The sequence below is a fragment of the Phyllostomus hastatus genome, unplaced genomic scaffold, assembly GCF_019186645.2.
Source record: "Phyllostomus hastatus isolate PE091 unplaced genomic scaffold, TTU_PhHast_1.1 phas_scaffold_12, whole genome shotgun sequence".
In the NCBI taxonomy this organism is placed as follows: domain Eukaryota; kingdom Metazoa; phylum Chordata; class Mammalia; order Chiroptera; family Phyllostomidae; genus Phyllostomus; species Phyllostomus hastatus.
In genome coordinates this window covers 16,426,067-16,438,768 of record NW_025334007.1, presented here as the reverse complement: position 1 = coordinate 16,438,768, position 12,702 = coordinate 16,426,067, and the positions used below count along the sequence as shown (strand labels likewise).

Genomic DNA, 12,702 nt, shown 5'->3' with positions numbered 1-12,702 from the left:
GAGATTTGTAAAGTGTTCATGTTACTTTATGTGAAATATAGCCCAGTGGGTGACACCATTTTCTCAAATTGCTCTCACTTTTAAGTGATTTGTCAGAGATGAAAAAATGTAGCAGTCCCTTATGAACTTGATTTCATACAAATGTGAAATCTTGATGATGCATGTATTTACCAATGACGCCATACTGAGGACGAAGGTATTTATGTATGTAAAAAGGCAAATGAATGAAGCTATAATTTTATTTCATTTCTGTTAGTACATCCATAGCTATTTCCACCTAAATAGATATTTAAAATAAGCATACACAAGTATTGACTATTATCTACAAATATTTATTGTAACACTTGAATAGAACTACAGGAAGCCCTTGGCACTGATAGAAAATATTGATTCACTGTTAGGTTACAAAAATTTATACATAGCAAAATTTAATGCTCTTTACATAAAAAATATTAGACTACTTAAACAAAACTTTCAAAAATTCTTGGTAATAGCTACCAGAATTAGAAAAGTAAAATTAGCCTTTAGACACTGCTTCTTCTAGAACACTGGACTTGAACAGCACCTGCACTGCTGGAAAAAACATTAAAGTCTGTCATGCCACAGGAGAACAAATCACCAAGCTATTCTGGAACGACTGTTCTACACAGAAGAGAGCTTCTCCCAATTCAAAAAAAATAGTCAAGGTCCAATTAGGCATTTTTAGGCATTAACAACAACAACACAAGGAATCGAAATGAAATGTACTTGATGTTCAGTTTTAATAGCGTATTGATAAAGGTATGCTTCCTTTCATTTTAATACATTTCCGTACATGTATATGTTTTAAAATCCAGGAAACAGCCAAACCACAAGTTAATTCCTAACATGAATATACATAGTTAACCCTATATTATGCAGCCCCTTTTAAAAAGCACTGATGCACCCAACAGTTATATGTATCATTTCATAAAGAACAACACAAAGCCTACCATCACTAATACCCAATACCTATAGTCACTTAATGTTCTGGAACACGATTTAGAAGGCAAGTTTCGTTTGAAAATGGCTTAAACTCAAGCAGTTGTGTGGTTTTTTTTTTGTTTTTTGTTGGTTTTTTTTTTTTTGCTGAACATTGAACTTGATTATTCCAGAAAACTAAGATTTAGATAAGAAAACGTGAAATAAATACCAATGCTAATTTAAATTACTGAAGTATTCAAGTCTATAAAAGTAGGAGGTCTGTGGTCTGTTTGTAATTAGGTTTTAGATAGTTGGTATGAAACTGTAAACTCACTTTTGAGACCACATAAAAATGGTTTAGAATGGTGGTCATTTTAATAAGGTAACACTTCTTCACTAAGAAAAACATTTGTGGAAAAAATTCTATGGAGGATTTTGGGTCTCCCATTGTGATACAAGTGCTTAGAAATTTACAGCAAATACTCATTAAGGCAGAGCTGATATTTATTCTCCCAAGAAGAGTGATGACAAGTGGGTCATTTTATTAAAATAAGATCTTGTATAAAATTGACTCTGGAAAGCTTGTCAATGAGTCACAATTCAGCTTCTTCAGTGGTAGGTATAGCAGAATTTATAGTAGCACATTTTCGCATTATTGAAAAAAGATTTCCGATTGGATCATGAAATTATTGTGTCCTAGTCAGCTGTAAGAATTCTGTTATCTTTGATGAGCCACAGTTTAATAACTGTCAGCTGTCGGAAGTGGAACTTCACACCGATTCCATTTTATCCCCTATTAGATGCTTTGGAGGACAGAGAGCATACGCGGCTTCACGGCCTCATCCCCTGATGCCGGCACATCACGGGGAGGGAGCACGCCGCATTCTCAATGCCTGTCCTCGTAGGATTGCTCCGGCAGTAACCGCGAGCATGCCACAAATTTCCAAAGGGTGAACAATCGTTTTGTCAAAGTGTTGCCTTTTAAAATGGCTAACATGAAACCTCCAATACCTGTTCTAAAGAAAAAGATTTACCTACTGGAAGGTTTTCCTAGAAATACATCCCAGCAGCTTGAGACAGACAGTGAAGTGTTTGTAGTTCTACATGAGTTTGTCTGATGGGAAACACATCTGTACTGCAGGGCAGCTGTCTGATGATTTGTCAGAGCTGTCAATTCGTCGGCCGAAGCACTCGGGCAAACATTTATGTGTAAGAATTGAGTTGTTCTTTTGACCGGGACTGGATATCTTGCAGTTCCTGTTCTTCCTTTGCTTTGATATCCTGGTAAGCCTGCATTTTGCTTGCATCCTTTAAGTAAGCCCAGTTAGAAGACAGTATCATGAGGAAGTGGATCTGGAAAAGAAGGGTGAGCACGATGGCTAGTGAGCATGTCAGAGGCAAAGCAGGCTGCTAGGTAGATTAGGGTTTACTGTCAAAGGGGGAGAGGGTTATTCTGTATTAATACTTATTCTGCGGTCGGAGGCATCAGGTACTGAGAGCATGCTCTGCTAGTAGGCTTAATATTAAAAGGCTGAAGAAAAGTTAGTATACAGACATAATGAACTTGACAAAATGGCCAACGTTATTGTTAAGAAAAGGCAAAAATAAAATACAAGAGGGTGCTTTTTGCCATTTCGAGAGGAATTTTAAAAACTATTGCAGAAGTTCTGAAACACGGTGGTGGTTATTTTTAAATAAGTGCGGTGCAAAGATCTTTCCTATCTGTGGATAAAAATCAATTCCCCAAAAGGCCCAAAAGTGTGAACAGCGTTTATTTTTGAGTAAGTAATAAAAAACTACATATTTAACATGGAAAAATTAAGTGAACGTCAAAACCAAACTTAAGAACTATAAGCAAAGCATGCAGTTTCTGTGTTAACAAGTTTTTAGTAGTGAAACTACATTTTCCATTTTATAACTGCCATTGTTTCATTTCACAAAACGTAAAAAATCCTTATTGTCATTCTTTACAGTTGATGCGGTACACACTCCTTCCCATTTATTTTCCTCATCTTTCCTGCATAATCTACATCTCAAGTTCCTTGTATTTCATATCTCCTTCTCATCATATTTGAGACTTTCAGATCCAGGAACAATTTCTCTTCCCATTAAAATCTTACATGCAGTTTGAGACCTGGCTCTGAGGAATCAGTTACTACTCACCAAAACAATAATTTAAGGTTATCAGTTTTATGGGCTCTGAAAGGAAGGATTGTGCTTTGTCCAAAACAAAAAACCCCCAAAAAACCCCAGACATATAAATCCTTTTTTTTTTTTTCAGAGAAAACAAATACATGGCCTTTATTTTATTTCAAATTTCATCTGACTTACTGGGGGGCATTTATTTGGTAGTGAACCATGTAATCATAAAAAAATGAATCAAAATTAAAATATATTTGTAAACTATATTCCAGGAGGAGTCTGACAAAACAAAATCCAGAATAGGACGGTTCTCTTCCATTGTATCTTCACCACTTTTCATTTTCATCATTGAACTTGGTCACCAAGCCAGCAAAAATAACGGAAAATGCAGGTATTTCAGACTTTTAATACTTCATTTTAGAGACACTACTTAAAGTTTAAGTTCAAGAAAGTTATTTCTTAATGGGTGCTCAGAATGTCAGTAAATAACTGAATCCTTTTCAAACTGGGGAAATAGCCAGATCTCATAACGTTTGTAACTCATGTACGGTAAGTCATCTTATTAATCTCCCACGCCAGATGAGTTCACTAAAGCTATTTACAAATTACTGGTACGAAACCGCAGAAGCCTAGCGTCTGCTTTAGTCTGGGGCGTCAGTGATATTCCTGCTACATCGTACAGCCCTCTAAAGCGCCTTAGGGGGCTCATGTGATTTAGAACTTAGTGCAGCAGTCTTCCCGACTCTTAAACTTCAAAACCGCATAGTTATATGTGGTAGCCATCATGTAGATCAGCTGGTGGAAGAGAACAAAACAGGACAGTAAGATACAGGCAGTGAGGGCCGGTGCCACGAGACTTCTCGACTTGGGTGGGGAGGGGTGCCAGCTCCGCCTTAGGCATTTCTCTGTCCCACTTACAATCACAGCAGAAGACGCTCATGTCTAGCACACAGAACTTTTCTCATTCCACATCTGCTACATCGGCCCTCAGCCCTGCCCTCGGTACATTTATTAGAAAGACGAGGACGTGTTTGAAGAATGACAAGGTGGAGTTCTGGCTCAGCGGCATAAGGTGAGGCTAAACGCCCCTGTTTCCCTCATCTTGCCAAAGGGGCCCGCTCAGCAGCACTCAGCCCCCCCCCCGCCCCCCTGCCTGGTGCTCAGCGGAGAGAGCAGGCAGCAGCACAGAGAACGGGTCGGCACTGTGCCTTAAGGGGGGTTTCCTGTCGTGGGCTGTAGTGGGAAGGGGTGAGTTCGTGGTGGGAAGACCTGGGAGTGACTCATTTCCGAGCAGATGGGATGTCCCCCTTGCTCTCCCGCTCTTAGGCTTCTTGAGGTCATAAACCCAGCCCTCCCAAATTACATATCGATGTGCACATACCTACATATACCTGTTTGTGGTTCTACGGCTGATCCTCATTATTTGAAGATTCTATATTTGCGAATTTGCCTACATAGTAAAAATTTTGGTAACCCCCAAGTCCATACTGATAGCACCTTCATGGTCATTCGTGGACGTGTGCAGAGCAGCGGAAAAGTTAAGTTTCCCAGCAGAGGTTGACCAAGGTGGCAGGCACTGCCTTATTCCAGCTCTCAGTCTGTACACAAGTGTCCTTTTTGCAATCTGTTTAGTACCATGTTTTTGGTTTGTTTTTTTTTTAAGAGAGGGAGAGAAACATCGATGTGTGGCTGCTTCTCATGCACCCCCCACTGGGAACCTGGCCTGCAACCCAGGCGTGTGCCCTGACTGGGAATCGAACTGGCCACCCTTTGGTTCGCAGGCCGGCGCTCAATCCACTGAGCCACACCAGCCAGGGCTGTTTTTTGCATTCTTGTGATTTTACGTTTTAAATGTTCTCTGCTCAAAGCGCTGCGTGGTGTTTTTAAGTGCAAGAACATTGTGAAGCGACTTAACAAAGAAATTAAGTGTGCTGAGTGATTTTCATTCAGGTATGAGGCAGTGATTGACGTAGGCTGTGAGTTCAGTGTTAGTCGATCAACAACGTATACAAAATAAGGTGCCTTTGAACAGATGCACACAAAACAAGGCCGTATATTTGATTGGTTCGCCAGAAAAGGTGACCAGAGGCTTGCAGAAACCTAGGCCGGTGTGTCCTCCAGGAGCGGTGGCTCCGTATTTGTTCAGTCAGTGTTCGAGGACACTTTGCTGAGTGTAACTGCTTGTGCACAACAGGGTCAGCTCTGTAAGCATGTAGGTACACAGGCGTATTTCCCTTTGGAAACTGAAAGGGGCAGTGCCTTGCAGGGCCATTTGTCCCTGGCTCAGTATGCCACAGTGCAGTGTTCCAGTCCTAGTTAACAGGTGTTTGGCTCTCAGTACGCTTTCTTCTTTCCACAGAATCCGGCCTACATTGCCTACAATCGGCGCCAGGACAGCCAGCTAGCACACCCTGCAGTCTAGACATGTGGTAGGTTTACACGGGTGAAATTTGACCAACCTCGAGTCGTCCCAGGAGTGTTTGCTGGAAGGGAAACCTGCCGTTATAGAGACTGCTGGGAGGGGGAGCTAGACTGGGCCAGGCTTCGGGCCATTACTCACCAGGGCAATGACGGTGGCGCCAGCTCCGGCACAGGCCACAATGAACAGGTGATAGGACATGTAGAACTAGGAAAGAAGAGGGCACCAACATAAGCATTTCACGTGTAACGCTGTGTCATCCTCCTGTGCAGCGGTTTGCGGCAAGGCCAAGTGTAAGTGTGCGCTCCCGGCAAGCGCATTGGGAATCCCCCGGTGGGGTTTAAAACTCTGCCATGCCCAGGCTGCACCCTAGGCCAGTTAAATGCGAGTATCTGGGGGCCGGGCCTCAGCCATCGGTACACTGCAATGCTGCGTGAGGACGCACCGTGCAGCCAACGTTGGGAGCTTCTGCTTTGAGCCAGGCTACACTGTGGATATACAGACTGACCAGCCAGGTCAGTAGGGGCTCACTATTTTGCTAAGTGATTGCTTTCTAGAAGCATGTTAGGACTCTCTTACACAGGCAGGCTCCCACTGGTACAGTTCAGAGTTTTATAAACAGTTATAAACCAGTGCCTGAAGAATATTCTAGGGCCCAGAGATTTTAAACCAAAGTGTGTTAGGATTTAGTGCCAGTTAAGGGTGAACGAGAAATAAGAGCAAATCTCTCTGGAAATAGAAATGATTAACTGTGACTTGATTGATAAAGATTTGGCTTGCATACAAATACAGGGGAATCTTTGATTAATTTGCACTTGTTCTGTGACAAATGTTCTAGTTTGAAAAACTATCTGAAGGTGAAAGAGAAGAGTCTATATATATATTTTCAGATGTGCAGGATTGGGATCACTCTCAAATTATTTGCCGAAAGAGGAAAGCTTTCTCATTGCTAAAATCCTCACTGAATGGGCTGGACCAAGTGAAAGGGCCATTTTCTAGGTCAAAGATGGCTGAATGTTGGTGGTGATTACGCACAGTTCACTCTTTAAGCGTCTGCAAAAAAAGGCTTCCCAGGGCAGCATTTGCGCTCTCCTTCCTGCTCTTTCTCCGCAGGAGAAGCGACCTTCTTTTTGTCAGGGGTCCTCTGTGAGCCTGGGACAGGAGAGGGGTTTACCTCATTTGTGTTGCAGATGTTCTCAAGGGCGGAGCCGCATATTTTTCCTGGGAGGGCATTCCAAGGAATGATACCTGTGAAGTGAAGGTCAGTGGGACGTTAGGCGTCAGTGCGCACTACTGCAGGGCCTTGCGCTCTCCACGGCCCTCACCGGGTGGGATGCTGAGAACACTGCCCTTGCAGGCTGCCCTTCTTCCTCAGCAGGGCACAGATCTGCCCTCTGCAGGACAGGCTTCTCGGAATAATGAACAAGTCCCACCTGGGCAGTAGGGCATGGGCAAAGTCAACTAGTCTTATAGACTTAACCCGATGCTGTTTTTCCTACACATTATTTAGTTGTGTTGTTTAGTGCTTAGTGCTTTGTTTAGTCGAGCTGGTATCCATAACATTTTTCTTTCTTTAATTTTTTATGTATTGACTTTATTGAGGTGGCATGGGCTAATAAAAATTGATTTTCAAAGCTAGGTTTTTCCTCATGTGAATTGATGAACTATAGTTATGCAGCTGCAGGCTGACTCCCCCCCCACTTCTAAAGCACTTCCTCATGCTGAGGTCAGGCCCATGTCCCTGTGATTTCCTGGTCTGTGGCCCGTCACCAGACTGTTTGTTAGCAGCTTGCCATGACATAACTTCCCAGATTGCGAGTCTGTGCTCAGAAAGTTCCGTGGCAGCTTGACAGAGTAATTTATGCTCATGTTATATAATTGGGGCTTGTATCTTGTATGTCTTTGCTTTTATATTCATTTCTCTTGTGTTTTACCAAATGCATTGGAACCACTTTGGGGTTGAAAGCCCCGAACTTGGTCACAGAGAGTGGGGCCGGCACGGCCTGAGGTCTCTCGCTGTAACCCTGACTCGTCCCTGCAGCGACGGGGCCCACTGGGAGCTGCTGCTCTCTTCGCCACTAATGAGCAGGTGAGTGCTTCCGTATGAAACACAGTGCAAATTACACATGTCCGCGGGCGCAAGGGAGGAGGGTTACAGAAAGGAGCCCTTGGTCCCATCCTTCCCGTGGGTCAAGACTAGGTCTCCCTAAATGGTCAGTGAAAACAGTGATTTCAAATACACACTTAAAAAGATGATCACCAATGACCCAGAATATGTAGTGAAAATGTTTAAGAGTAGGGCAACGATATACATTTAGACAGTCATTTACAAATACCTTAAAAATCAACTTTAGCCCTGACTGGGGTGGCTCAGCGGGCTGGGCATCGTCCCGCAAACTGAAAGGTCACTGGTTCGTTTCCCAGTCAGGGCACAGGCCTGGGTAGCAGGCCAGGTCCCCGGTTGGGGGGCAAGAGAGAGGCAACCGACTGATGTTTTTCTCTGTCACATTGATGTTCCTCTCTCTCAAAAAATAAACATCAACTTTAGGCACTGTTTTCAATCCATCAGGAAGAACAGTGTGGTTGAACCTTGGTCTTTATGAGAAGGGATGACGATTAGGCGGGTGGGCAGTTTTTGACAAATTTCCTATTATGTCCTAAGGTAAGAGTCCGAGGATAAGCCACATGGGAAAAACAAGCAAGAAAAATGAAATAGTCATCTCTTTCTCAAAAAGCTCTGAAAGAACAGTTATTTCCTCTTTGATTCTAATGAAAAGCTTTTTTTCTATTTGTTTCTGCCAAGCACAGGATTTCCTGCCATCCTGGCTAGAAGCACTAATTACACTCCCTACTCAGGGGCCGCTGCCTTCTCTCAGCAGGGAAGTCAAAGCTCAAATTAATTGACAGGCGCAGCAACGGCCCCTTCTGTGCCTTGTCAAAATGCACCAGCCTTAGCTGCCTCATTGGAAGGGTCCCATCCCTTTGAAAATATGCTTGAAAATATGTTTGAATCTGTTTCCAATAGCCGGCTTTTACAGAATATATTCCGATGACTTTAAAATACATTTGGATTTTATGTTGTGTTTTTCAGTATAGATGAAATGGAAGCAGGCGGTCATTTAAAAACTACCCGCTTTGAAGGGCCTGACATATAAAATAATTTGGATATACAGTACATGCAGTATTGTAGATAGAAAGCAAGATGGTACAGAACTGAAAAATTGAAGAAGAAAATGCATAAACTTTTTACAGCGACCATCCAGTGGTCTTTTTTTGATTGAACTGCATTATAAAGTAGCTTCTCATCATAAAAAGTGTTTTACTGCATATTTTGAAAAACACAACAAAATTCTGAATGGTGACCTTTGGCAAGTAAGAGCCTAAATGGGCTTTTCATTGAGAAATGGAGCCTGCTGAGGGAAAGAGTATACACCATGGCAATAGAGGAATGTATGCCCGCGATCACAGCGGTGACTAGATGCCCACGTAATGACTGAGGTCCAGGTGCACGCACGAGAGCAGACACAGTAATGGGGGGACTAAAAGGGAGCACCGTATTGTCGGATATCCACGCAGATCTGCTCCACGCCGGTGGTCCCGTTGGTCTGGGGCGACTTGATGACTTCACAGGTTGACCATATGTTGTAGAACATAAACACGGGCACTGCGGAGAAACCAAACACGCCGAGCCAGGCCACTCCCAGCACATAGGTGAGGAAGACAAACTAAGCCAAAAAGGAGAAGGAGAGAGAATCATCATTGAACCCGCGCCAAGGCGCATCCCTGGGGGGGAATGATTCTGCGTTTCCGACCCAATACGGAAGCTGTGGGATACGTGCAGTTCAGAGCACTGCCTGGGCCCACAGTAGCGACGAGGAAGAGAAGAACCGAGAGCTGGTGGCTGGGGCAGGGTGATCACGCTCTCCAGAGCTATAGGATGGAGAAGGTTACTACCTGGTAATTGAAAGTCCTTTTAACAAGGACCCAGGATCCCCAGAGCTGATCTCCCCTGTCCAAGATCACAGCTAATGAGTGACACAGCACCTCCCACGTGGCCATAAACATGAGTTCCGTACTTACCCCGGGACGGGGTCTGGGTGGTTTCACAGGCCACTTGAATTATAACTTCATAGTATTTTACCCCAAATTACCTTTATTTTACATAATAGGTGGGTGGTATAATAGCAATTGCTATGGGAAGTTCTTTTTCAAAAAGAACCTCACTAGATTCATGGTCCTGTGATATTACTAAGAGCATTAGATGCTTGAACCTGTATTAAAGATTTAAAACAGCCTTGAACACAAGCTTAATGCTCAGTGACTCTTGATAAAATTCTCGTTTCCCTCCGGTTGTTTTCATCTTTAACATTCACAGGAGCTCTGCAAGCAAAGCCCTGGCTTAGGACAAAATCACCCCGTGCACCCGCACGTTGCCGTGGGCAATTTCAGGAAGAATATAATCCCATTGCTTTACTTTCTTCCTAACCTGCCTTGACTACCAATTTCTTTGAAAGGCTGTTTAAAACACATTGTGGTATTTATATTTTGAGAACGTGCACCCACAGAGTTGTGTGGGTGCAAGTTTGGCATCCAGGTTTGGCTTTTTACTTTTTCAAGCTGATGCCGGACTTGAAGGTTCCATTGACCTTTCTGTCCTGCAGGAAATACCTGGATGGTGCCAGCTTGGCCTTGGGGCACGCTTAGATGGGCCACATCCTGTAGGTCACCCCAGGAAACTACAGAAACAAGGCATTTTATCTCAAGGACGTTGACACTTTTGGAAGCATTTGCATTTCTAAAAATAGTCAAAGACAGATTTCAGCAGTTTCCCAGCCTTCCTCCCCAGCGCTTACAGACTGGCTACTCCAAACTAGGCTTGCTTTTTTTTTTTTTTTACCCTGCAGAAGAAAACTTGACTTTCTCTCTAAGAACACCACGGAGACTTGAAAAAGGGGGGCTGGTGGTTCTTTGCTTGGTGAGCCTTGGATTCCCGCAGCGGTGAGGGCCCCCCAGGGCAGCCGGTGCCCAGTGCGGAGGGCCTGTCACCCGAATTCAGAGTAGCTTTCAGAATAGGCATTCAGAATTCTGGCCTTAGCGACAGACTGCGAGTGGTCCGCAGAGCCCACACTGCCCCCTCCCCCCCCCCCCCGCCGGCCCTGTGCAGACAGGTTTGCTGACCTCTGGTCTAGAGGAGAACAAAGCTTAAAAAGAGCTCATTAAAAGGCATGGTGGAGGGCACCAAGGAGAGGTTGCAAGGCTACTAGCATGCATACACCTTGATGTCCACAGTCCACGTGCAGGACGTGAAGAGCAGCGTGGAGACAACATGAAAGTTCCCTCCCTTCACAGTGGGGACCTTACATGTGAAAGCTCTTCAAAACCCTCACTGCCTGTACCTCGGTGAGGGAATGTTAGATCCCATACAACCAGCCGTAGATTTGAGCTTCTGCTCAATAATGCACTGAAGGTATTTTCATATTCCTAACTGTAATGGTTAAGAACAGCACAGGCATACTCCGCTGTTACTGAGCTTCACTCTATTGCTCTTCACAGATGCCTGTTTTACAAACTGAAGGCCAGACCCTCCCCCCGCTACCCCAGCAAAAATGACGACTCGCTTGGTGGCGGTCCTCCACTGCGGTGGTCTGGAACCGAACCCGCGGTGTCTCTGAGGTGTGCGTGCCTGAGCGTGTCAGGACTCTGCCTGCACTCCGAATTACCTCGTAGCTTTTCCTGGCTACAAAGGCCTACAGAGAGGTGTGGCTCTGGCTGTGGGTCCGAGAGCCCCAGGTGGGCACTCACCATTCCGCTGATGCACCGGCCGCAGGCGGTGGTTTTAAACTCCCCGTGCAGCTCCTTCACGGCGCTCGTGGTGTAAAAGCCCTCCGCCAGCAGGATGATCCCGTACAAGAAGAAGAAGGACGCGATTCCGTAGATGACATACTGCATCAGCTGGATTCTACCAAAGGGAAGGGCGAGAGCCAGAAACGTTACATCCCCTGCATGGTGACCAGATGATGTTTCAGCCTCTGGAGTGGGGACGTGGGACGTCTCCTGCCCCTCTGGGGGCTGCACTGGGCTTGGGGGGCATTCCGGGTGGGCGTGCTGGCCCACCCCACTGCAGCCTGGGCCTGCCTTCCAAGGCGGGCCCACTGTTGGGGTGGACCACATTCCCAGACACGGGGGCTGCTGCCTCCCATCAGGGGCAGTTGTAATCTTGGGGTACTTGACCCGAGTTCTGTGCTCTGGGGGGTCGTTAGACTTCTCGTTTTGCAAATAAGTAACCCCAGGCACTGAGGAGTGGAGTGACTCACACAAGGATACAGAGTTAGTGGCAGAGCAGCACCAGAACTCTGCTCCAGGGGACACCGTGTTCCTTCTACCGTATCAGACGCCTCCCAGCCAGGCCTAGTGGTTCATGTTACCCTGAAAAAGCCCCTAAGGACGCGCTCAGGGAGTCCATAAGTAAAACCTCAGGCAGATGTTTTTGGCATTGAAATTCCCACTATGTAAGTTTCAAGTAGCTTTAAGGTACGAAAAGTTAATTCACAACTAATTGTGCCCTATGAAAGCTGATGGACCCACATGGCGGTTCCTCAACCCTTGGCCACCCACTGGGGAGCTTTAGGAAACACTGGTACCCGGGTGCTGTCCCCAGAGATTATGACTTCATTGGTCTGTGGTGCAGGGCGGGCATGGGGAGTTTTTAAAGATTCGTGCAAGTTTGAGAGCCGCTGCTCAGGCTTACTGGCTACGTGAAGCAACACCCCTTTCCCAGGTTCAGTTGTGGTAAACACTCCTGGTCTTTGCACACAGTTGTATCCATTCAGTAAGTCCCGTGTGCTGCCTGATTGTCCTTACAACCTCCCCTACCTCTGCTCCTTGGTTTGGATGTCATTCGTGAAAAATAAAGAGTAAAATTCCCTAAGGACTCGTCCAACATGATTTCATTACTGCATAAAAATTCCTTCACGCCTTTTCCAGTCTGCCGGAGAAGTCTCTTATAACCACAAGACACCTGAATACTGGGAGGTTTGGGGAGTCAAGGAAAGACAAACAGACAAACCACTGAAGGCAGTGGCGAAAGGGGAAAGTATACGAAGGAATCAGCACACTGCCCCCGAGCCCGTATAGTTAAGACAGTCTGCATGGGAGTAGTTGGGGCTCCACTGAGAATCACTCCAGACTGGGGAGGCGGA

General features: G+C 45.2%; 1 protein-coding gene across 5 annotated transcripts in view; it reads right to left on the bottom strand.

Moving 5' to 3' along the window:
- Nucleotides 1-311: 311 nt before the first annotated feature.
- Nucleotides 312-12,702, bottom strand: part of GPM6B (glycoprotein M6B) — a 138,803-nt gene continuing 126,412 nt past the window's right edge. For 3 of the 5 annotated variants that reach the window (XM_045855927.1, XM_045855924.1, XM_045855926.1), the window contains 5 exons: nucleotides 11,306-11,462; nucleotides 9,057-9,228; nucleotides 6,678-6,751; nucleotides 5,645-5,710; nucleotides 312-2,295 (listed from right to left, as the gene is read on the bottom strand). In XM_045855927.1, coding sequence (XP_045711883.1) covers nucleotides 2,146-2,295; nucleotides 5,645-5,710; nucleotides 6,678-6,751; nucleotides 9,057-9,228; nucleotides 11,306-11,462 — 619 coding nt within the window. In that variant the 3' untranslated portion in view covers nucleotides 312-2,145. Of the gene's footprint in view, nucleotides 3,880-5,644; nucleotides 5,711-6,677; nucleotides 6,752-9,056; nucleotides 9,229-11,305; nucleotides 11,463-12,702 lie in introns of all 5 variants that reach the window. The other 2 variants (XM_045855925.1, XM_045855928.1) reach the window with 1 other exon arrangement.